Here is a 23,097-nt window from a genome sequence, read left to right as displayed (position 1 = left end):
CACAAGACAAGAGAAATCAATTTCACTGTAAATAATGAACTTGGTCGTTTCTCACACAATGAACTAAGGTAATTTACATCCGCACAAAGACAAACTAGTAGAAGGCTATCGACCAAAACAAGGCAATTCCTGCATTGCTGATAATCTGTTTGGAGGCAAAATATCTTGATCTTTCCAACCTTCAAACAGCCTCCAAGACATGCGTAGAGTCTATTGACGTTCTGTATTACTTGTCTTGTGAGATCATTTTGAGGGTATCAAAGGAAAAGACAACCCCGTTGTCTGGTGATTTTCATTGTCTAAAATAAATAATAGAACGACCTCTCTGGTTTACTTGGCCATTTTGGGAGCTTCTTAGTTTCTACCCACCCTTCATTTGGCCATTTTAGGAGCTTCTTAGCTTTTACCCACCCTTCACGGTTCAGGCAGTCCAAGCTAGCAACCTAGTGGTTGACATTCTGATTTCTCGGGATCTTAATGTAAGAGGGATTTCCCCTCCCTATCCATGTGAATGTCCTTTGCCTAGTGCTCAAGACAGCCGACCATTAAAAATAAGCTCGGGGCTAACATTAGTTTACAAGATATTATCTTTTTCAATTCATTGGACCTCAATCACGAGACCCGTTAAAAATGATTTGAACACTTATATCTCAAGATAAACTATAGTTGTAGATGTGAGACCTGTGACACTTGAGCCAAGCGCGATTTACAGCATTTAGCTTTATTCCTCAATCAAGCATGGTTCGATGAGAACATAAGACTAGCTGGAGGTAAAGCAACAAGTTGGGCCTCGTTTTTACGGTAAAAGTACTAGAGGTGATTGTATTAGGAGTTAAATTACTTTTTGTTTCTTATATTATAAAAAAAAAAAGTAAATTAGCTCATATGTGTTATATCAAAGAGCAAAATGGTCATTCTGATAAAAAATTTATCTATTTTTACTGTTAAAAATTGATCATGTGCAGTAACATGAGGTACATATAGCACACCATGTATAACTATCTAGTTATTCTGTCAATTACGCCATTTTTTAACAATACAAAAGTATGAAATTTTTAACAGAAAAGACAAATTTGCTTTTTGATCTAATGCACATTGATTAATGAAAAAATTGAACGTCAACGATGACAATAAATTGTAAAGAGAGAGAGAAAAATAGAACACACAGAATTACATGGAAACTTTTTCAGAAAAATCCACGGATAGACAAGAAGAAAATTTCTATGTTAAATTTGAATTTGGGTCACACAACTTTTAACAATTAATTTGCCCATTTTTTTTAGTAAAGGAGGTAAAATACAATTTGATGCCTAGTGCAGTAATATCCATGATACTTTTTAGTTCTTTTTTTCTTCTAACAAGAAAAGTTAGGACTTGGCATGAAACCTGTTTATTCCGCATTTTATACTTTTGATTGAAACAAGGTGCTTAGCCGATTGAAAAGATTCACCGAAGATTTCTCAACATGAAACCAAGCTAAAATAAGGTAGCTGAGTATCTATTGCGAATAACATTGGTACATAAGAGGAATACGTGCACAATCAATGGCGATTGAACCTAGTATTTGCTCAATCAACTTTTATGGCATGTTTGATATTAAACAATCAATGGCGATTGCACATCAAAGGCGTGACAGTACTTGTCTACCTTTCTCTTCGTTCAGGAATGGATAGTCTGTGTACCCAACAACAGGATCATGAGTATAGAACGTCTTCCTAATGTACCTATTTAATGGTGCATTGACCTTCAACCTAAAGACTAGGTCAGGATTTGAGATGAAAAGGCGGCCATAAGATACAAGATCTGCATCACCCTCGGCCACAGCTTGCATTCCCAGCTCCCGATTGAACCCGCCACTACACATGAAAGTTCCGTGATAGGTCCGCTTCAGTGCCCTCAATAAATAAGCTTCCTCGTCTTCATTCCCGTGTTTGCCTGATTCGGTTTGCCCGTATGCATGATAACGAGGTTGCGTCACATGAAGATAAGCGAGTTTTGACCCCAGCTGTAGCTGGAGCTTGTTAAGTCTCTCAATCACAGCCAAGCCTAGGTTGAGCGGATTAGAGTCGGTTGCATCGAGGTGATCAATTGCAGGCGACATTCTGACCGCAACTCTATCTATACCAATGGCTGAAGCTACTGCTTGAACAATTTGCATTAAGAATTTGCAGCGGTTTGCCAATGATCCACCGTACTCATCTGTGCGATCATTGATCCCATCTTTTAAGAATTGGTCGATGAGATAACCATGTGCTCCATGAATCTCAATCCCATCAAAACCTGCAAGTTTTAATGGTTTTACACAATTTAAATATTTGTCATCTGAATGTAGTGCTAAGAAAAATTATAAACTTTTTAATTAAAAAAAAAAAAGACTGTAAACTGGACGGTAAGAAATAGAGTATATGATGTTAGTTTATATAACTTCATTCGGAAGTTAATTCTTCTCTCTCCAATGAAAAGTTCTACCATACCAATGGGAAGGAAGCAATTTGACATTTCAAGTTGTTTGCCACAGCTTTTCAAGATATTGATCAGTGCTGACAGAATATATGGAAAACTGAATAGCTTGATCATTGTACAGGTATTCATGACCATAAACACAAGTTCATATGTCAAACTAGTGCTGTAGCTAATTTGATTATTAAATTTGACATCATAAGACCCTGCTCATGCTGCGTATATTTAGCCACTGTAAAAAGACATAACCATATCCATTCAACGTATTCCCATGTTACTCAAAAACATAAGAAAGATCCATGTACCCTAGTAAAATTTTAATATAGCAGACACTGTTATTTTGACAAAAGTAAAAGGTAACTCTGTATTTCCCAAGTTCAGCTTGCTATCTAAGAATAAGATGATGTCTTTGTCTAGAGGCCTCCAACAAACCGTAAATTGAAATGAATACTGAGGGCATTGTACCAATAGAATATGACGATTAATATTAAAACTAACCTGCTCGAATGGCATTCAAGGCTGCTTTGCGGTAATGCTCTACAACCTCTTGTATTTCTGATGTTTCCAGGGGTCGAGGTTTGGGATATATGCCATAGCTACCATCTGGCATAAGAATTCTCCACCTCTTTGAGATGGGCTTGTTTGTTGAGGATATTGGTGCCACTCCGCCAGGTTGATACACTGTTTGATTAGCCAACAACCAAATAAAACATGCTAATAAGTGCTCAACACCCAAAAAAGCATGGTGAATAACAGTTGATGTAATCCCACAATGTAGTATAAGAATGAATGAATTCATATTGAGAATTATTTTGATTAAAGTGAAAATGGGTACCAAGAGATTGGGAGAGTTACCTGTATGAGATGCTCGGCCAACATGCCATAGTTGACAGAAAATGATGCCCCCTTTGGCATGAACAGCATCCACAATCATCTTCCATGCCTCCACCTGTTCTTCATTGTAGATTCCAGGAACATGTGGAAACCTGCTTCAACAATGCAATACCAGATAATGATGTAGTTAAAAGAAATGCTCTTAGACACATATAGATAAGAGTGAAAACCATAAACAAAATGTGACAAAAGGATTTCAAATGAACTTTAGGGAAGTAGCAGGCTATGTCTGCATAATACAATATGATATTAAAGACAGGGACTGCGAAAAACAGATAACTAAATTAACTCAAATAAGAAATTATATTGGTAAATTACTTTCATAAAAACTCAGTACTAAGTTTGGAGTCAAAAGAGCAATGGTACAATTATTTCAGATACAATTACAATATTATAATATTTGTCCATAGTTTTAAAGTAAAACTTTACACTCTGAATCAACGTCTGTTTCAGGCCAAAAGTCAGCAATGACCCATTGGTAACACTAATACATTAAGATAAGAGTTAAGTGGGTCCTAAAAAGCACGAAATTGGGAGTAATGCTGTAATGGGACCAGCAGCCACTATTGCTGGAATAATGCGAGTGAGTGGTACGAGTTTTCATTATCAAAATCAAATCACGAAATTACCCTGCTCCAGTGTCGGAGATCAACGTTCCTTCAGTGATGAGAAAGCCGCCAGGAGTGGACCTCTGCGTGTAATATTCAGCAAGCGCCGGCCTTGGAATTCCATTCAACGCCCTGCATCTCGTCATAGGCGCTAGCACCACCCTGCCATCAGAAACAACCCGTCGGACTTAGATTAATTTCACCAAATTGCCCTTCCGTATTTTCCTCGGATATACAGAATCCGAGGAGATCGTGGCGGAACATGCCTGAAACAAAAGTGCCCTAAAGACAAGGATCTAAGCTCCCCCCCCTCCCTGGATCCCGGAAATCGATGCGAAAAAAACGACAGAGTAGTCAAAGTAGAAGGGTAGATAAACCTGTGGGAAAGATTGAATTTGCCCATCTTGTAAGGAGAGAACAGCGTAGGGGTTCCTTGAGAATCCGCCATTTTTACTTTTTCTCCATGCTCCATCTTATGATAATGAACTTATTGATGGTATTTCGGTATGCTCTCCAATTAGTATATTTTATTGGTTAAAACTGAAGTCAATATATTTAAATAGAGAGAATATGAACATGTGCCAGAGTTGAAAGTTCTTTGATAGCAAGCGTTGCCTGGCTGCTTTTCTTGGCATGGGTTTCATGTGCTACTTTACACGGTCGTGTAACATACACGCATTTTCTTTTCGGCTGAGTCTCGCGTTGACTGTATAAAGCTACATTCCTCATTCAGTCAAATACTCAAAATCTTTAACATATATCATTTTGGAAGAAAAACTATTTCTTCAAATATTTAAAATTATAATTTTTTATACAATATTGAATAGGTATCCGTGTCGTATATGAAAAGTTAACATATATATTTACTATTTGTTAAAATACACATATTTTTATCAATAATAAAATAAAATAATTACTCTTTCAAAATAAAATAAAATATTTGTTTTATATTTAATACATTAACAACTCTATGTTATTGTAGTCCAGCATTGTTGTTAAAATAGGATTATGTAGGTTCGAGTGTGACATCTTTATTTTATTATTTAAAGGTGGAGACAATGTTAGAGTTAAAAAAAATTTAGAGGGCCGAAATTAAGTTATATATTTTTACGATAATAAAATACAATTTCATCATTTTAATAGTTTATATCTTTATAATTTTTAAATGAATAAATCGATTTTTATCATGTTGGGGGGCTAAAATATAATTTTACTATTATTATAAATTATAAAGGAGTCTTTTAAGGGGTTGGGACCAGGGACGAAACCAGAAATTTATTTTAGGGGGTCGAAAATAAATTATAATTTTTATGATAGAAAAAATGTAATTTTACAATTTTAATAGACCACATCTTTATAATTTTTAAATGATTAAATCAATTTTTATATATTTTAAGGGCCTAAAGTGTAATTTTACCTGTATTAATTTAAATTTTAAAAATTTTGAATGGTTATATGAAAAAATTCATTCTAGAGGGACCGGGGCCTCTACCAACCTCCTAATTTCGCCATTGGTCGAAACCCCTCTCAGTCCTTGGGTGGGAAGAGATTAGGGGTAATTCTAAGTATTTTATAAAAAAAACATCATTGTATTATAAATATTATATTTAATACTTAATTTACAAAACATAATTCAATCATTAATATGGTTAGTAGTTTTGTTAAATTTTATGAACTTGACATTTTATCTATCCCACATAATCGAGGCGTTTAGTCAACACGTTAATTTAATAAATTTTAACGAGAAAATGCTAACGATATTAATGATTGAATTAAACAATATAATGAGAGTCTGATCAAAATAAGTTGATAAATTTTAATAAAAATACTAAATTTAATAATTAAATTGAAAATTTAAATTAAAATAGTAAAGCATTTTATGATAATATATTTTAATATGTGTGAAGAGGTACTTTTTATATACAATATTAAATGTAATGGTAACATGGTTCAAACTCATACTAAACAGATGATTGATAAGAGCTTTAACCACCAAATATAATTGGATATTTTCTTTTTATAATTATAGGGTTTTGATAAACGAGTTACCTTTAAAAAGTGTAATGATAGAGCCAAGGGGCTAATAGGGTCTGCACCCCATAAAATAGATAATTTTTATTTAAATTCTTTTATAATTTATAAAATTTTAAATTAGTAATAGTAAAATTCCACTTTGCACCTCTAAAATAATAAAATTTATTTAATCTTTTAAAAACTATAAAGATATAAATTATTAAAATGATAAAATTATATTTTTATTATCATAAAAATATACAATTTAACCTCAACTTCTAAAAAATTTTACGACTCACTTATGCAGTAGGAATACAATATTGTGTTACATAATAAAATAAATAGCATACAAAAATATAAATATAATATATAAGAGTAATTATTCGATACACATATGATGAAAATTTTTATTTTACAAGTAGAGAATTCAGATTTAATCACATATTTTATTTATAAAAGAAATTCACTTCTAATATATAAAATAATTATAAAATGGATCTAAAATTAAGTTTATAATGATTTCGAGTGTACAAAATTTAAAACTCCCTTAAAATTTTAAAATCGACGTGTAAAGTGAAACTATATTTAGGACTTATCACATTACAATGGACTCCAGCTAAATTTCAAGCCCAATATTATTGGATTGGAGATGGTATCATATTTACAACCTAAACGTGGGGCCTTAATTTACAGTTTGACGAAATTCTTTGAATATATTTTTTTCTATTTTGTAACTATAGAGGTGTGATAATAATGGCTGCAAAATGCGTGTTGAATTTCCTATTTATTTTCAATCCACTTGTTTCTCCTTCCCCTTTAAATAACAAAATTAGAATTTTCCTTTTTATGTCAGGCCTTGTCTGCTGGTATGCACGTTTTCAAGTGGGGATGGGGACTAAATCATCATAGATTTTGCTAATATTAAAAAAATTATATAAACAAAATTAATATAATATTAAAAAATTATCACAATTTTGAAATATAAATATTTATTTAAAAGTAACATTAAATTGATGAATGTAATAAAATATGCGTAATTAAAATTAAAATGAATAAAAATATTAAAATAAAGTTTTTATTTAAATAATAAATTAAATGTTTAATTAATTCACGTTTAAATCTTATTATATGTATATTTTATTAAATTTTTAAATGAAAAAATTAAAATATCATCTAATAATATAATTTATTTTAATTATGAAATTTATTTTATAATTTAACAATTAAGTTCATGACCTAATTGAAAGTGGCATTAATTTAATAAAATAATTAAATAATAAAAATATTGATATAAATATGAAAAGAAAAACTAAAATATACTAATAATATTAGTAAAACACAACAAAGGACGTAAATTCATTATTCAATTATTTTTCCTCAATCAAAATAAATTCAACGCCCTCTTCCTTATATTTTAATATTTTCCTTAAAATATAGAAGAGAAGAAGAATGGGTGGGTAGAAACTAGAAACTAGGACTCTCCAAGGCTGAATAAAGAAAAGACCACCATATCGTTTTCTCATTGCGGAATTTTCACAAACGGGTTTTGGACTTTAGATGATGGTTGAATCATAAGAAATGGACCCTGCCTACCCGATTTGCGTCAGCAAGTGAAAAAAAGAAATGAAAGATACGCATAAACGCCGTCTCAATCCTAACTTCCTCAATTATTTATGTTTAATGTTTATCTTTATTTGGTTGCCATTGGGTTTCTTAAACACGAACCCAGTCAAGAGTATCAAATGGCCATTGAATATATCAACTTAAACATAGAGACAAGTTCACTCCAATTTTCAAATTATTATTATTAAAAAAAATCAGTTTCAGTGGCCTTGTCGATAAATGGATGTTCTGCTAACCCTGATTTACATCCTAAAGCTGTTGTTAATGTTAAAAAAATTTAAAGAATAGCTTGAGTAACTTGCTAGGTTTTAGATAGTTAAAATTTGTGGGCAAGGAAGTGAGTGAGTATAAGCAAAATGCGTGGTGCATTGTTAACAAAGGGATAATGAGTAAAGGATGGAAACAGTAACATGTGGTAGCCCACAGCAAGACCTTCATGTCTGTTGTATTTGATGCAATCATACACAAATGTGGGCTTTCAACTTTCATCATACAAATTGTCTTTGGTCCCCACCCTTAATCCAAGTCTTTCAACTACTGAGCAAAACAACAACCAGAAAACACAGGACCCAAAGGGGAACACTCTTTGGCAACCCTTATCATGCTTGCTTCTTAATTATTTGCCTACTTCCCTACGCCACCCTTCATATTATTGTTTTTATAAAATAATCTTCCACCACTAATCACTTGTCCATCTATTTTGGATTATTATTAATTCACTTAAATATTAGACTTCCATTAAGAATATATAATATTTTGACGCTTGGGAGGATTTACATGACTAAATTTAGATGGTTTTAGAAAAGTATTTTTATATTATAATAATATATTAAAAAAAACTAAGCAGAAGGTGACCTTTGTTATATATCTAAAATAATGTTTAAAATATTAATATTTATTTTCAAAGTTAAATACATATTAAAACAACAGAAACTTTAATATTGTAAAAAAAATATATATGAGAACTTTTTAACTGTTTCATTATGACACCTGAGGTATGATTTTGATTTGGCAAAGCTTTTCATTGATACCACTTTTTCTAGGCATAAGGGGGAGCAGTAAGATGTAGTCAAAGGCAAACCACAACTACATTCAGCGAACCATATATCGAGGATCCTGTCCGCACACGTGGTTAAATATCCACGTGTCAATATTTAACAGCATATCAAATTGATCTGACGAATCCTAACAAATAAATCTCTCCCTCCTATAGTGGCGCATTGCGCGCAAAAGAAAACAATTTATATGCATATTACCGCTCAAATTTTAATAGAATTTAATGACAATACTTTTAATTAATAATTAAAATTAATGTTTACCTTCAAATATTTTTTTTAAACTCATGGTTAAATTGTAAAAGATTTCATGCATCGGATGCTTTTAATTAAATGGATTATATTCCAAATAAATCTTTATTCTGGGTTTCATTATCAGTAATTTCTCAATATGCCTGTCTAAATAAGCTTTCACTAAGCCTAAACAGCATGACAAAAGCAAGAACTGCAACAGAAAGGAACTGAAACTGACCGTCTCCTTGCTTCGTTTGTTGTCGTTTTTATTCGTTTGCAGCTTTAGAGCATCTTATTGGAGGTTCTGTTTTTTTTAATATTTATTTTATTATCATCATCTTCTACGACGCATACGAGGAAAAGGAAAGAAAAAAAAACCTTTTTCTTATTATTAGTTTTTTTTTTTTATAAAAAAATTGCTTCTTAAAAACCTTCATTAATTACCAGAAACTTAATACAGTTATCTCTTTGCTTTGGTAAAAAGAGGAAAAGAAAATAATAAACCGAAGGTTCTTTTGACCTCAAGCAGAGAGCTCTCTTTTTCCTTATATGGCGGCTGCTTAAAACCCTCAGTATTTTCATTCTCTCTCTGTTAATTTTGGGTTCCCCCCTAATTTATCGATCTGTGAAGTTTAAAGACGAAAAATCCCTTTGTGGCAGCTTCAAATCGTTTTTTTTTTGGAGGTAAGTTATTTTTGGGGTTTTGATTTTCTTCTGTGTTTAGTTTCTATTGAGGTTAACTTTCAGTACCCATCTTTATCTGGAAAACATTTTTTTCTTTGTTTTTACCGCCGTTGCTTAGAAGCTCTGACCTTCATGGATTTACAGTTTCTCTTTAGATTATTTATTTAGGGGTTTTGTTTTTTATGCTTGAGTGCTCGAGTTTATGAAAAAAAAAAACTATGTGCAAATTACTATATTTCGGAGCGTCCTACTCTATTGAAGAAAATCGATCTGTTCCAACTTCTGACTTTTAAAATTCTCAAAGCTTGCTGTAAGTTGTAACTGAAGTAATTTTTTTTTTAATAGAATGGAAGAAAATGAATGGGTTTTTCAACTGAGATAGACGTTTAATTAGGATAACTTGTTTGAGCCCAAAGGTCGATTTCAGTATTTTCTTCAACTTGTATTTGTTGATTAGATCGGTAATGTTTTTAGATGATCGATTACGATTTATTGAAAGATGGGTTGTCATTTTCTTTTTTGCTTGAAAAGCGGAAATTATGAAGCTAGTATTTTAAGTCGAATTCCATGAGTTTTAGCAATTGTTTATGTTTATTTGTTATTTGTTTGTGTATGTTAGCAGTTGAGTAGTTTTAAGGATGTCCAAAAGTGAAGATTCTGGTAGCCCTGGATGGACTGCATCCTTTTTCATGCCGACGAAGGAGGATGTTGCAAGGGCAGTTGCTGCTGCTGCTGCAGCTGCAACTGCTGTTCATTCTCCCCGACCATCTGCTGTATATTCATTGAAAGATGAGAATAGCGGTAGCCAATTTCAGAAGCTCCAGCATCATGTTGCAAGAGTGTTAAAAGGCTTCTCGCAACCCCCTGAAGTGAGACGTGGAACTTACAATCCGGAAGTTCTGACTAGCCAAAAGCGTCAGTGGGCAAACTTTCAGCTGCAACATTTGGTACGGTACTTAATTCAAGTGAACATTTTCTTGTTAATGTTATTCGTACCTGTGTATGGACTCTTCTCAGCAAGTATCTACTGAGGGATGCAACTGTTATTTTAATACAGCATTTTAGCATTCTTAATGAGCGAAGTGTTTGCTTGTCTAATTACATTCAATTTATATTTATTGCAAGGCCTACCTTGATGTCTGATAAACCTCTTATATTTTACTTGTATATATCCATTATTATTTTTAACTAATAACGAAGAATTTCAAAGTGTTTTCATAACATTCTGTTCTTAAGTGTGCAGGATCATAGATCTTTTAAAGGACCATCAAGGTTGTTTGAGAGCATGGTTGTTGTTGGACTTCCTCCTAGTTGTGATATTCAGGCACTTCAAAGGCAATACGTCACCAGGCAACCTGAAGGTTCTGGGAAGTTGCGAAGTGCTCTAAGTTGTCAGAATAATTCTCGAGTCGAACCTTACCTTGAACCCCAGGTGGGTGTTCTTCATAAAACAAGTGATTCCTTATATCTTGAACGGCGTTTCGGAGGTGGGATTGGGGTGGGGATCATGTCTTTGGGTATTGATTTTGTTCTCTACTTTCAGGTTTTATTTGTTTATCCCCCAGAAAAGCCACTGCCACTTAAACACAAGGATCTTCTTTCATTTTGCTTCCCCGGAGGCATAGAGGTTGGCTGATGGTTCTTCTTCTACTTGTTTACTTATTGCAGTGCTTAGTTGAGTACTTACTAATAAGAGTTTAACTCATGCTGTAATATGTTGCTCAGTTGAGTGGTTTTTGTCAATTTATATTTTGTTTCTTTCCTGTGTAAACATGCATGTGCAGTATTGATGTGCATTTAAGCTGGTATTTCTAAATTCAGTTTGTTCTATTTTAGGTTCATGCTGTTGAGAAAACTCCTTCAATGAGTGAGCTGAATGAAATTCTTCTTTCACAGGTATTTTTACTAAAATCTGATGTTAATGCTCTTCAACTTGAAAATCTTGATGATAGATTATCTAGAGCTGTTTGCTTTTGTACCTTCTCAATCATCCTTATTTGGAGATTTATCATAAAAAGAAGTTGTCTTATTGAGTTCTAATTTATTTAACTAAAATACTTCAGACAGCATGATTTGAGTTTTTATCACTTGATTGACAATGTAAACCAGACCTTTTTTACTTTACTGGTATCAGAGTGGGTCATACCATACGAAATATGACCTGATTTTAGCCCCTGCATTTAGTTCCATTACAATTTCAATGTCGGAGACTCATGTAAGCACATGCATATCTCATGGGGCTAGAACTTTAGTCTTGCAAATCGCGTGGCTTTAGGCATAAACTTAGTTTCAAATCTGCATAACTCTCTAAAGTGAGAATTTACAAAGGAAATTCTCTAGGGCACTAAAGCGGAAGCAAACGTAAAGCGAAGAAGCAATGAAAGAACCGAAAAAGCCACAAGAAAGCATTTCACATTAGGTGTCTTGAGTAAATGCTCTCAAATATATTCAATAACTCTGAATGGAATGTACAAATGCGGGGGAAAAAATTACTTATAGTTGAGCTCCCCAGATCTGACTGTACAAATTGAATTACATCAAATGCTAATCTTTTATGTCACAATCCTTTTCTTGCAGGAACACCTAAAACAAAGTGACCTGTCATTTGTATTCCGGTTGCAGGTAATCTTTGAAATATTATGCTATGTGGGAGACTACTGTTGAAATATCTTTTTCAGCTTTGTTTTCTTTTTTGAGTTCTATTTACCTGCTTCTTTATGATCAAAGTTTGACGGTGCATGTTGATGACCATTTTAAATTTCTATAGATGCAGAGATTGATACTGAGAAGTGAACTCACGTGAATATATCTGACTTGTTCGTGTTCCAGACTGATAATAGAGGCTAATGTATTCTGGAATGTTGTTGAACTGACTTCTTCTCATTTGTCTTGGATCCCAAAGTCCTTGTTCTTTGCTAATATCTGCTAACAGATTTCACTTTAATTTTTATTATGGTTGTTATTCACACACACACACAGACATGGATGTAAAATTTGAATCTTTTACTCATTTGTATGGTATACTTTGATTTTAAGTTCACTAGATCGATGCCTGTGGCGCTTTCATGTGTATATTAAATGGTATAAGAAGTTTAATTTGCTGTTGATTTGTTGTTTCTGTTCTAATTTCCATATGACAGTGTAAATTATGGTACCTTTAAATTTCTTTTTGTGACATTTTGTCCCTTTTTGTTCTAGGTTGCTGATAATTCCACTTTATATGGGTGCTGTGTGTTAGTTGAAGAAATAGTACAGAAGCCCTCTGGATTGCTTTCCTTGATTTCAGATAGACAACCTGCCTACCCATCTCTGAGTCGTTATGTGATGACCACTCGCAGATGTTATTGCATCCTTTCGAGGCTTCCATTCTTTGAATTGCACTTTGGTGTTCTGAATAGGTGTGTTTTATTACACATCAGATACAGCAAATGATAAAGAGGATCACTTACAGACCTGTTAACTTATTATTGTTGTTGTTAACTTATTATTTGCTTTAACACACGAAATTTTTTTTTAAATTCATGCTTTGATGGAGATTATCTCTCTTGATAAGGTTTTTGGATGAAATCTTGAGGATTTGATGCTAGCAACATGGTTTTAGTTCGTTCTACTGGTTTCATGACTTCTTTTTCATCTTAAAATTTTCATGCAGCATCTTTGATGAAGAAAGGTTGGAACGGTTAACAAAAAGTATTGGTGATATAGATTTGGAATTGTCGGAGAGTTACAGCAATGAAGCAAATATAGATGATGTGTTAACAGATCAAGGAGCTCTGGAGGACATACAGAACACAATGACCGAACCCTCTGAGATAAGTTCAGGAGATTCTAAACTTGGAGGTAATGATGATGGGAATGGCTTGGAGCATCGAATGCTTGAGAGTGACTTTGACTCAAACAAAGCTGTTAATCATGATACTGTTGTTCCAGTTGACCTGGAAACTGAGACGTTTAAAAGAGGAAAAGAATCCGGAGGTGCAGATCCTGAAGATTGTGATACTGATGTTGATGATTTCACAACAAATAAGCAAGCAGCAGAAAGACATTTGCCAAATGCTGTTTTGCCATTTCTACGCTATTATCAGTATGAAAGTTCTGAATCTTCCTGCAGGTATAACTTTTGCAGTGCTCCTATTTGTTTAACTGGTTGTTCATTTCTATGAATGTTTAAATGTGAATAAGTTTTATATTGTTTTTGTTGAAGTATGCTTTGGGTCATTTACATTTAGGAGTCTTATCTTTTGGCTATTCTTTTAATAATTCAGAAAGTTAACACATTCATGCTATCTGTTGTTTTCTACATCTGCAACTTTGCAAATGAGTTAGGTGACTTGGTCCTCATTGTCTGATTTATTACGGTATTTATGTATCTGCAGTTTTCAAGGTTCCCCTTGTGACGACAGGAATTTGAGGAGTGATGTTGATGATACAGAAACAGAAGAGGCTTCTATTTCTGGCCAGGAGGATTCCAGTGATCACCTTGATATACTTGAATGGGCTAAGGTTTGAACGGGCAATGCTTCAAGTTTAACCTTACCCTTATGGTATGCCACACTTTGTTTTACCCCCCTGATATCTTAGAAATTGTGGTTCCCTCCAATGTCCAGGCAAACAATCATGGATCATTGCAGATACTATGTGAATACTATCGGCTACCTTGTCCAGAAAGGGGTTCAAAACTTAGGTTTCATCCTTTGGAGCACCTTCATCCACTGGAATATCATAGGCCTGATGAAAAAGTTTTGCATATTGCTGGCTCAACCATTGATTTGAGATCTTGCAGTACAAGTCTTGAATTTGCTGAGGTAACCATGATTATTAGTTTCATAGCATGGAATAATGTTGCACTCCACATTTCGAACTTGGTGGGTCGATTGCATCTCACCATTGTCTGCTTTTATCAGGCACACACTGCCCTTTTGGCAGAAGAGGAAGCAACTGCTCTATCAACGTGGGCTGTTGCATGCATGTGTGGATCTCTGCGGCTTGAACATGTAAATATATGTCCTTGTTTATTTAGAGAAGCATAACATGCAGTTTTAGGTTTTCCTCCTAGTTGATTTTGATGTCATGTAAATTCTTTTTCCTCATGGGCTTTAGTGTTGTGAAATTTTAACAACATAACATAATTTTCTTTTACGCTTTCTCGAGTGGGTCTATATATCCAGTGGTGAAATGGTGGCACTGTATTGTTATATCTAAAATTGTTTCTGTTGAAGTGCAACCATGATTTTAATCGTAACATTTGTTAGACTTGACCTTATGTTTTAAGCCTTGTTTTATTTATTACCAAATACCATTTATCTCGTTTTTGTGTTTGTGTGTGTGAGTTGACTTGCTTGGTCTTGTATGGACTGTTGAGAGTTTCACTGAATTGATTTTTCTTATCCTGCAGGTTCTAACAATCTTTGCAGCAGCATTGCTGGAGAAACAGATTGTGGTTGTTTGTTCAAATTTGGTAGGTGTAGTCTTTTCCGATTGTCTATGTTGAAACTACTAATCTTTATGTTAAATCCTGATGAATGTGTTGCAATTATGCAGTCCTAACTTTAAAACTGGTGTCTCTCCTTCCGTGGCCTCTAGGGCTGGTTGCATCCACTAGCCTGGAACATTTTATAATTAGATTATTGCTTGGAGTTCGCATGGATGTGGATTTATATTTTTATATTTAGAAGACTTCATCTCAAATCTTTTGAGTTTTTCGCCTTGATGTTTATAACTTATATTTGAATGATATGGATTACTTTGTATTTTGTTGATGGATAGAAATTTAGAACCTCTGCATTTATATTAAGCTTTGAAATTATTTGCAGGGAATTTTATCTGCTATAGTTTTGTCAATTGTCCCTCTGATCCGGCCATACCAATGGCAAAGCCTCTTGATGCCGGTATAATCTCTGAACGATCTCTTCTGATTTTCTAAATTGATAGTTAGACTGTTCATATTTTTTGTACTTACTTTTAACGTATGCAGGTTTTGCCAGATGATATGCTAGACTTCTTAGATGCGCCTGTTCCTTACATAGTAAGTTTTCAATACAGGTTTGATGTTGGCATGCTCAAGTTATTTAATTCCAATGGAAACCTTAAGTGAGAATTTGTTTATATGACAATACCCATGTCAAGCTTATGGGGAGATTTCTTTCTAGTTATCATTGACATATAGAAAGTAATATGATCTTTCTTAATAAATTATCTCCCCATAAAGTTGCTTGCAATGGACCATATAGAATTAATGCACACTTCATAGCTTTTCATTAGTAGTGTTTGTTTTCCCTTGATGTACTGGCTAATAAAATTTTATTCACCTCTAGGTTGGTGTAAAGAACAAAACGAGTGAAGTGCAGTCAAAGTTAGCCAATGTAATTCTGGTCGATGCTAATAAGAACCAGGTTTGTATCTCTCAAATGTATTGCGTTGCAATTTTTTCTTTTGATAATGAAAATTACACTAGTTCTTTTTTCTAAGTTAGAAATAATGTTTTTTCATTAAAAATTCTAATATATATTTTCAGTATTATCTCCTTATTTATTTGTTTTCTTATTGCGGTGGTGTGCTTGATAAATTATGGTTCAGCAGGTGGATGTCTTCTTCTGTTATACTACTGTATATATTTAATATGACAATTCTCATAGATGTGTTCTATTTTTCTCAGATCAATGGAGGAAGTTAATCACACCGTGTAAAAGCCTGTTTTCTTGCTTAGCAAACAGAAAACCAAATTGACAAAAATTGCTTGCTTTTAGTTCGCATATTTTTAGTGCTTACTAGTTTATATGCTATATTTCATTACATGGTTTCCATTGTGCATTTGAGATGCCTTTTAGCTAAGATTTGGGCCTTTCTGTTCTGTTCTAACTTTCTCATTGCATGGTGTGATAGATAAAGACGTCCACAATACCACAGCTGCCACAACATAGGGAGCTCTTTGCATGCTTGAGTCCTTATCATGCAAAGCTTGTCGGTGAAAGTTATTTGGGGAGGAAAAGACCAGTACATGAGTGCACAGATGTGCAGGTATGGTTTTTTTCCATCAATATTAGTTATGCTTTTTCCATGCAAATCCTAAATCTGAAAGACCACTAACAAGTTCACATATGATTATCAAGTGAACTTATGCAATTCAAACATGAGTGTGGTCCACATGGGCACCATATGACATTTAGGCGGACCCCATAGAAATCATTGTTGGCATTTTTATAGAACCGTAGATGATACGAACCCTTTCCTGGCAGCATACTATTGAACTTGACTGGTGAGATTGTAGTCTGGAATTGTTTCTGATGTGCAGAGAGCATCACCATTACTTTGTCTCACATTGTTTCTTGCACAAGGGAATTGTTTACCTTCCATGAATGGCTCATAGAAGCTGAGCCTTTCTTCATTGTGGTGATAACAAGAACATATATAACAGATGTTAATGTTTTGCTTTTTCAACTTATTGATATCTCTATCATGCATTGATTATTGTGAGGTCTAACTAGATATTATGATATCATTTTGGGGTGGACTAGAGTACCACCATATTCTGAAGTTTATAATTTTATCACGTCTCTTTATTTGGGAAATTATCCATATTAATCACTGAATCATCTTTTATTTGTTCTGTTTTGGGTTGTGTGTAACTGCTTGTTCAGGGTCATCTAATGAAGTGCCACTGTCATATTTCAGTGATTTGCTAATTGTTGTGGTTTTATGGCATAGATTGAAGCTGCCAAAGGTTTTTTAGTGGTGTTAAGATCATACTTGGATTCTCTTTGCTCTAACATGCGGTCACACACAATTACAAATGTACAGTCCAATAATGATAAGGTTTGTATTTCGTTGAACTAGAATTTTTTAGCAAAGCAACATATCTACAAATGCGAATATTTTAGAATTTTCTATCATAGATATTGCTGTTACCATATACAAATTACTAGTGTGAGGGTTATTTGATCCATAGGAATATAATTTTCTATCATAGATATTGTATGTGCTCTAGACATGAGTGAGTATTGAAATCAATTGCATTAATACTCTAGAAAGATCAGTTAAAAGACCCTGTAGTACCAGCCAAAAGGAAATAGGAATATATATTGATAAACATATTTTTATTTTTTCAACATAAAATGTCTATTGGGGAATCCTTGGCACAAATTTAGGTCATTTCCAATCTACTTTTAGAAGAAAATTATGGGGTATTGCCTACCTGTTGGTTGAGGAAATTTCTAAGGATTCATATATCTTCAAAAGACGTAATTGTATAGTTTTATGTTGGCCAACCTGTGACATAGACAACATTTTTATTGAGCTTAGTGTTGATTATGCGTGTACAAGTCTTTCACAGGCAGGGGAAAGGTGGAGTTTGTATAATGCAATATTTATATTTTTTTGTTGTGATACCTTGTATTGTTCAAGAAAAAAATGATAAGACCCTGAAGTTGTTTGTTCAGGTATCGTTGCTTTTAAAAGAGAGTTTCATTGATTCATTCCCTAGTCGTGATCGACCATTTATGAAGGTGAGTCCCTTTAATCAGATCTCTAGGTATTAGCTGCCACTTATGATTTCAGGCTAAATTATACTAATATTGAACCCTGTTTTCCTCCATTTCTTGTTTTTCATCATCTTTCGTGTCTTTCAGGATGATCATTTTCATTTTCATTTTTAATGTTAAAATAGAAAATATTTGCATATATAGTTGAAAATATACTGACAGTTCTGCCTTTCATTTCCCAGCTGTTTGTGGACACACAACTCTTTACTGTACATACAGATCTTGTTCTCTCATTTATCCAGAAGGAATAGGACAACAATCATCCAAAGATGGTGTGCTATTGTAGTGTTGTAACTTGAACATAAGTTAAGCAATATATAATGTCAAATTATTTTATCAAAATCGGCAGAAAAAAAGGAAAAAGAAAAAGGATTTTATAGGGTTTGTAAAAGTGTATTTATATATTTATTTTTCCTTCAACCCAATTCTCCCCGTGCCATTTGGCAACCTGAAAATTGCAAAAATAATAACAATTTAATGAAGTATTTATATCTTGAAGGGGATTTTGATCTGGTTGTAGCCAGGGAATAATTATTGAGCGGATACTTTATTAGCAGGAAGAGTGGCAGTTAAGCAAATGCAGGTCAACCTTTGTGCAATTGAAAATGGCTGGAAATGAGATGAAATGTTATTTCTTTTTCTTCGTTACTTGTGCTATGCCATTTTGTCTCAGCCTCTTCCATTCGAACACAAAGTGTCGATAAAAATCATGGAACTTTCAAAGGCCAAAACCTCAAACGGAACTTGTAATTTACACCAACCCCTCTAGTGTGTTGTTATAGGATATCATATGGAAGGCTCTAATACCCTGGAAAAACACTGAATTTATCTGCCTGCGTACAGCCAAGAAGACGGGGGGGTATGCATTTCCTTGGCATAACCCAACAGTGTCATTGTCGTTAAAAAGCAAGTAGGAGGCTTGGTTTAATGGTGCATAATCTAGTGTCGGTCTATCAAAGCTTCTGCTACGGTCATAGACTACACTTCTGATAGAAATGAAGCCTCTTTTTGTTTGTCTCAAAATGGTACTCAATGTCCAAACAGTCAGCAGAAGTTGGTGTTCCAGTGACTGGGCCATGATCCATGTGGCTCTCATTTCGTCGACTTGATAAAAGTAAACATGGGTATTGAAAATTAAGTAGGAACAGTGAACTTTGATTGATTGTTGAGTAAGTAATAATGGGAATAGTTTTTTGCAAGCTTTAATAATCACAGTGGCAGAGAGAGTAATGAATGAGAAAACAAGCAAATCTCAGTATCAAACTTTGCTGGAATTTTGTAGACATGAATGAACATAATATTAGTAAGCTGTCAAAATTGTTACAGGTGTAACATGTTGTTGACCCACATTTGACATTTGAGTTGAAGCTGGAACCCTTAAAAGTGAAAACAGTGGAGTGGTGCCTAATTTTTCTGCCACGGACATCAATATTTTTCCATTACTTCACTGAATTATAGGACCCCAATATCTTAAAAAAAATCCCATTTCTCATTGTTCCCTTAGTCACTACTTTTGGGAGCAAAGTGAAGTAATGCAAGTGGGTTCTACCAAACCTAGATGTGGGAAAAGTTTGAAATTTCAAAAGATCATTTTTATTTTTGTTGTATAATCGCTAAAGGAATACTTAATGTTTTTTTTTTTTTTTTGCTTTACTTTTATCATTCTTGTTATTAAAGACCAAAATTCATTTTCTTCACTATATTATTTTCACTAAATAACCCCCCCTCCCCCACACACAAAGTAAAAATAAAAAAGAAAATCCCGATCCAAACTAAAAATAAAAAAGAAAATCCCGATCCAAACTTACTCTTCGTGCGACGGTGAGGACCGTACTTCTGGTCAGTAATTTTTTTAAATATATATTTAAAAAAAAGTTGCTTTGCATGTGTTTGAAGCTGGCAGGGTAGATAAGGACAGCTCTGAACAGTGCCAAAGAGTCCTCTACTTACTTTGTACAACACCTGCCAATCTTATAATACAACAACAGTGCCTGGGAATTAAATGCAAGCCAAGCCAAGCCAAGCCCCCCAAAGGGTTTAATTGAGTACTACTAATACAATCTTAAAATATGTGATAATGTCGTTTCTTCTCCAACTATTATCCCTCTAAAAAAAACGTCAAAACTCTCCCCCTTTCCTCTGTAATGCCCCTTTCTCCTCACATGAACAGCTTTGATATCTTTCCATACAAATACAATACAATAGTCGTGAAGTACAGGGATAAACAAGTACTCATTTGACAACTGTTGGAAACAGTTGCATCCACTTTAACTTCTTTTGGACCCTTCATTTTAGCTAGCTTTGTTATTATTATAAGACAGATAGGAGTATGATAATGAACCAGCTACTGTAGAGCTTAGCTTAGCTGATATATGTATTTTTTTTTATATTACTAGTGTTTGATTAAAAGAATATTAATCCTTGGGTTAAAGACAGTGCTTAACTGAGGTGGTTAATACAGAATTGCAGACTTAGCTACTTTTACAAGAGACAAGCCAAACCAGCCCATGTTCATCTCATTTGAGAATTGAGGGAAGAAAAACATACAGAACATGATATATATATATATAGCATTGAGAAAAACAAAGGTAGATGAGCTAGGCTGGTTAAGCAAGCACCTTCCCTATTTCCCAAAGGTGGAAAAAGATGGTATAGTAAGTGGAGGATACGGAGGGTAAAGGAACAGGGAAAAAGTAAAAGAGTTTAGTAGCAGTAAAAGCTCAAAAACCGTACAAGATTCTGAAGAAGGGCAGGGGGGCAGGCATTTGGGTTCAGACACCAACACCAACTGATGTAGGTTAAAATAATAATAGTAATTATTATCTCTTTTGTTTTTTACAGTCTTTTAAGTCCCACTAACCTTTAGTTTATGGGTTTCAGAAGTGGTGTCAGAAAGACAAGAGCTGCCACTGAGGGGCAGCATAGCTGCAGGACCAGAGAGGTTCAGTCATAATATGAGCCACTGCTCTCTTCTCAGTTCTCTTCCCTCAGGAGTCAGGTGTCAGAGTGAAGAGAGAGAGAGAGGAGATGGCAGCATTATGAACAGAAGATTCTGCAGTGAAATGGTCCCTGAAATAAATATACCTACTCTATTACACAGTCAGTCTACATCAGCATTCAAACAGGCAGGCAACCAAGGCTTCTTAAATGATAAGTAATGAACCAACCCACCAAACTTAAACACTTACAAACAAACCAAACCTGTTTCAATCTTTCTCCTTCATGTTTGTTTCTCTTTCACTTGAATAACCTACTGCCTCTCTTTTTTCTTTTTCTTATTTATATAGCTTGATTTTCAACAAATTTGTTCATCGGATCTCTTTTGAATGATGAGTGGAAGAAACAGGTTTCCTTTTACTGCATCTCAGTATCAAGAGCTTGAACATCAAGCTCTAATCTTCAAGTACATGGTCTCAGGCATCCCTATACCACCTGATCTACTCTTCACCATCAAGAGAAGCTGCTTGGATACCTCACTTTCTTCAAGGCTTTTCTCTTACCAGCCTCAACATAGTAAAAAAAACCCAAACTTAGACCTACTTTTTTAACTTTGCATTTGTTGTTTTCCATTTTGGATTTTTAACAATGAAAGCCCTCTTATTGTTTTTTTGGCAGTTGGATGGAACTGTTTTCAGATGGGATTGGGGAGAAAAGTGGACCCAGAACCTGGAAGGTGTAGAAGAACTGATGGAAAGAAATGGAGATGCTCTAAAGAAGCCTACCCAGATTCAAAGTACTGTGAAAGACACATGCATAGAGGCAAAAACCGTTCAAGAAAGCCTGTGGAAGTTAGTAATGCAACAATGGCAAATCCTTCAACAGCAACTCAAAACATCTCATCAATCACCAAGACACACCACCCCCCTTCTTTTTCTTCTCTTTCTTCCATGTCCTTGTCTTCTGAATCCCAACAGCAGCACCAACTTCGCTACCATGGTTATCATTCCCAGGCGAATCACCCCTTTATGTATCCCCATGCATCGAGACCTCCAGGGGTTGGCCTGTCACCTCAAGAAAACACCACACATTCTCTCCTCGGCTCTGGCTCTTACTCCCAGACTAACACGGATTACAGGTTCCATCACAAATGAAACCTTGAAAATAAATTTTATTGTACTTGGTTTTTCTTTTTTACTTCTATTATTATTTTGCTGATGAGTTTTGTTTTTTATGAAGGAGAAACAGTTATGTTTATGGGTTGAAAGAAGAAGTAGATGAACATGCTTTTTTCTCTGAACCTTCCGGTACAATGAGGAGTTTCTCAGGTTCATCTGTGGATGATTCATGGCAACTTGCACCACTAACAATGAGCTCCTCTTCCTCAAAGCAGAGGAACTGTTCTGGATTACAGAGTGAATACTCTTACTTGCAGCTTCAAAGCCTCACTGATCACAACCCGAAACAAAACAAACAGGATGCTGATGAACATTCCTATATCAAATATGAAATGACTGATGAATTGGAGAAAGGAGAACCCCAAAAGACAGTCCATCGTTTCTTTGATGAATGGCCACCAAAACATAGAGATTCATGGCTTGATTTGGATGATAAATCATCAAACAGCTCATCAGTTTCAACAACCAGACTCTCTATATCCATCCCTTCCACTTCACATGACTTCCCCATTTTCAATTCAAGAGCTCATAATGGTAATCTTTTTTTTTTTCATCTATAATTTAAGGCATTTAACTCGTTTCATCTTTTGGCCTGAAATCTTTTCTTATTGTTTCAATTGCAGATGGTTGAATGTCCAGTGGTAGGTTTCTGCATTAGAGGCCAAAGATGTACGTAGTGGGGATCACTTCTTTCTGTGAATTCTGACTGTTTAGTCTTTCATTTATTTCTTCCTTCTCCTTTGGCTTTTTGTTTTATTGTTTTTTGTTTTCTGTTCTCTTTTTGCTAAATATGGTTAAAATTGGGTTGTGTTTCTTTTTTCCCCTTATTAATGAATGATCCAATGACTTCTTACTGGTTTTATGTTCTTTTCCT

The 23,097-nt window shown here is 34.3% G+C and overlaps 3 protein-coding genes across 8 annotated transcripts; 2 read left to right on the top strand and 1 right to left on the bottom strand.

Annotated features, from left to right (window-relative positions):
• Positions 1-1,477: 1,477 nt before the first annotated feature.
• Positions 1,478-4,709, bottom strand: LOC108484398 (12-oxophytodienoate reductase 3-like). Its single transcript, XM_017788170.2, has 5 exons — positions 4,340-4,709; positions 3,984-4,124; positions 3,316-3,446; positions 2,959-3,141; positions 1,478-2,280 (listed from the first exon to the last, which is right to left on the bottom strand). Exons 1-5 carry the CDS (start codon positions 4,432-4,434, stop codon positions 1,622-1,624), a joined length of 1,209 nt encoding a protein of 402 aa, XP_017643659.1. The 5' UTR covers positions 4,435-4,709; the 3' UTR covers positions 1,478-1,621.
• Positions 4,710-8,826: 4,117 nt separating this feature from the next.
• On the top strand, positions 8,827-18,639 carry LOC108486337 (uncharacterized). 5 transcript variants are annotated; one of them, XM_017790343.2, is made up of 20 exons: positions 8,905-9,571; positions 10,194-10,518; positions 10,815-11,003; positions 11,115-11,198; positions 11,408-11,467; positions 12,149-12,193; positions 12,770-12,969; positions 13,224-13,411; positions 13,502-13,682; positions 13,948-14,074; positions 14,179-14,376; positions 14,476-14,565; positions 14,967-15,029; positions 15,385-15,459; positions 15,546-15,596; positions 15,886-15,963; positions 16,454-16,588; positions 17,276-17,383; positions 18,007-18,072; positions 18,291-18,639. In XM_017790343.2, exons 2-20 carry the CDS (start codon positions 10,210-10,212, stop codon positions 18,357-18,359), a joined length of 2,316 nt encoding a protein of 771 aa, XP_017645832.1. In that variant the 5' UTR covers positions 8,905-9,571; positions 10,194-10,209; the 3' UTR covers positions 18,360-18,639. The 5 variants fall into 5 exon arrangements, with proteins under 5 accessions (XP_017645829.1, XP_017645832.1, XP_017645830.1 ...); XM_017790340.2 differs by having other exon boundaries at positions 8,827-9,571; positions 13,224-13,682; XM_017790341.2 differs by having other exon boundaries at positions 8,981-9,571; positions 10,191-10,518; positions 13,224-13,682.
• A 1,998-nt stretch (positions 18,640-20,637) lies between these two features.
• LOC108484457 (growth-regulating factor 1-like) lies at positions 20,638-23,085 on the top strand. 2 transcript variants are annotated; one of them, XM_017788244.2, is made up of 5 exons: positions 20,638-20,901; positions 20,989-21,621; positions 21,724-22,183; positions 22,285-22,757; positions 22,847-23,085. In XM_017788244.2, the coding sequence occupies exons 2-5, from the start codon at positions 21,435-21,437 to the stop codon at positions 22,852-22,854; spliced, it is 1,128 nt and encodes a 375-aa protein (XP_017643733.1). In that variant the 5' UTR covers positions 20,638-20,901; positions 20,989-21,434; the 3' UTR covers positions 22,855-23,085. The 2 variants fall into 2 exon arrangements, with proteins under 2 accessions (XP_017643733.1, XP_017643735.1); XM_017788246.2 differs by lacking the exon at positions 20,638-20,901 and having other exon boundaries at positions 20,918-21,621; positions 22,294-22,757.
• Positions 23,086-23,097: the final 12 nt, after the last annotated feature.

This window comes from Gossypium arboreum, chromosome 5, assembly GCF_025698485.1.
Source record: "Gossypium arboreum isolate Shixiya-1 chromosome 5, ASM2569848v2, whole genome shotgun sequence".
In the NCBI taxonomy this organism is placed as follows: Eukaryota; Viridiplantae; Streptophyta; class Magnoliopsida; order Malvales; family Malvaceae; genus Gossypium; species Gossypium arboreum.
The sequence above is the reverse complement of the archived record's forward strand: the minus strand, read 5'-3'. Positions and strand labels throughout refer to the sequence as shown.

Excerpts from the sequence above, each read along its gene's own strand:
- LOC108484398 (XM_017788170.2), bottom strand. The coding sequence starts at position 4,434 with ATGGAGCATGGAGAAAAAGTAAAAATGGCGGATTCTCAAGGAACCCCT. Across the intron at positions 3,447-3,983 it reads ATCTCCGACACTGGAGCAGG|GTTTCCACATGTTCCTGGAA; the intron begins GTAATTTCGTGA and ends TTGTTGAAGCAG. Across the intron at positions 3,142-3,315 it reads TGGCCGAGCATCTCATACAG|TGTATCAACCTGGCGGAGTG; the intron begins GTAACTCTCCCA and ends CTAATCAAACAG.
- LOC108484457 (XM_017788244.2), top strand. The coding sequence starts at position 21,435 with ATGATGAGTGGAAGAAACAGGTTTCCTTTTACTGCATCTCAGTATCAA. Across the intron at positions 21,622-21,723 it reads CTCTTACCAGCCTCAACATA|TTGGATGGAACTGTTTTCAG; the intron begins GTAAAAAAAACC and ends TTTTTTTGGCAG. Across the intron at positions 22,184-22,284 it reads CAGACTAACACGGATTACAG|GAGAAACAGTTATGTTTATG; the intron begins GTTCCATCACAA and ends TTTTTTATGAAG.
- LOC108486337 (XM_017790340.2), top strand. The coding sequence starts at position 10,210 with ATGTCCAAAAGTGAAGATTCTGGTAGCCCTGGATGGACTGCATCCTTT. Across the intron at positions 12,194-12,769 it reads CATTTGTATTCCGGTTGCAG|GTTGCTGATAATTCCACTTT; the intron begins GTAATCTTTGAA and ends TTTTTGTTCTAG. Across the intron at positions 18,073-18,290 it reads GTGATCGACCATTTATGAAG|CTGTTTGTGGACACACAACT; the intron begins GTGAGTCCCTTT and ends TTCATTTCCCAG.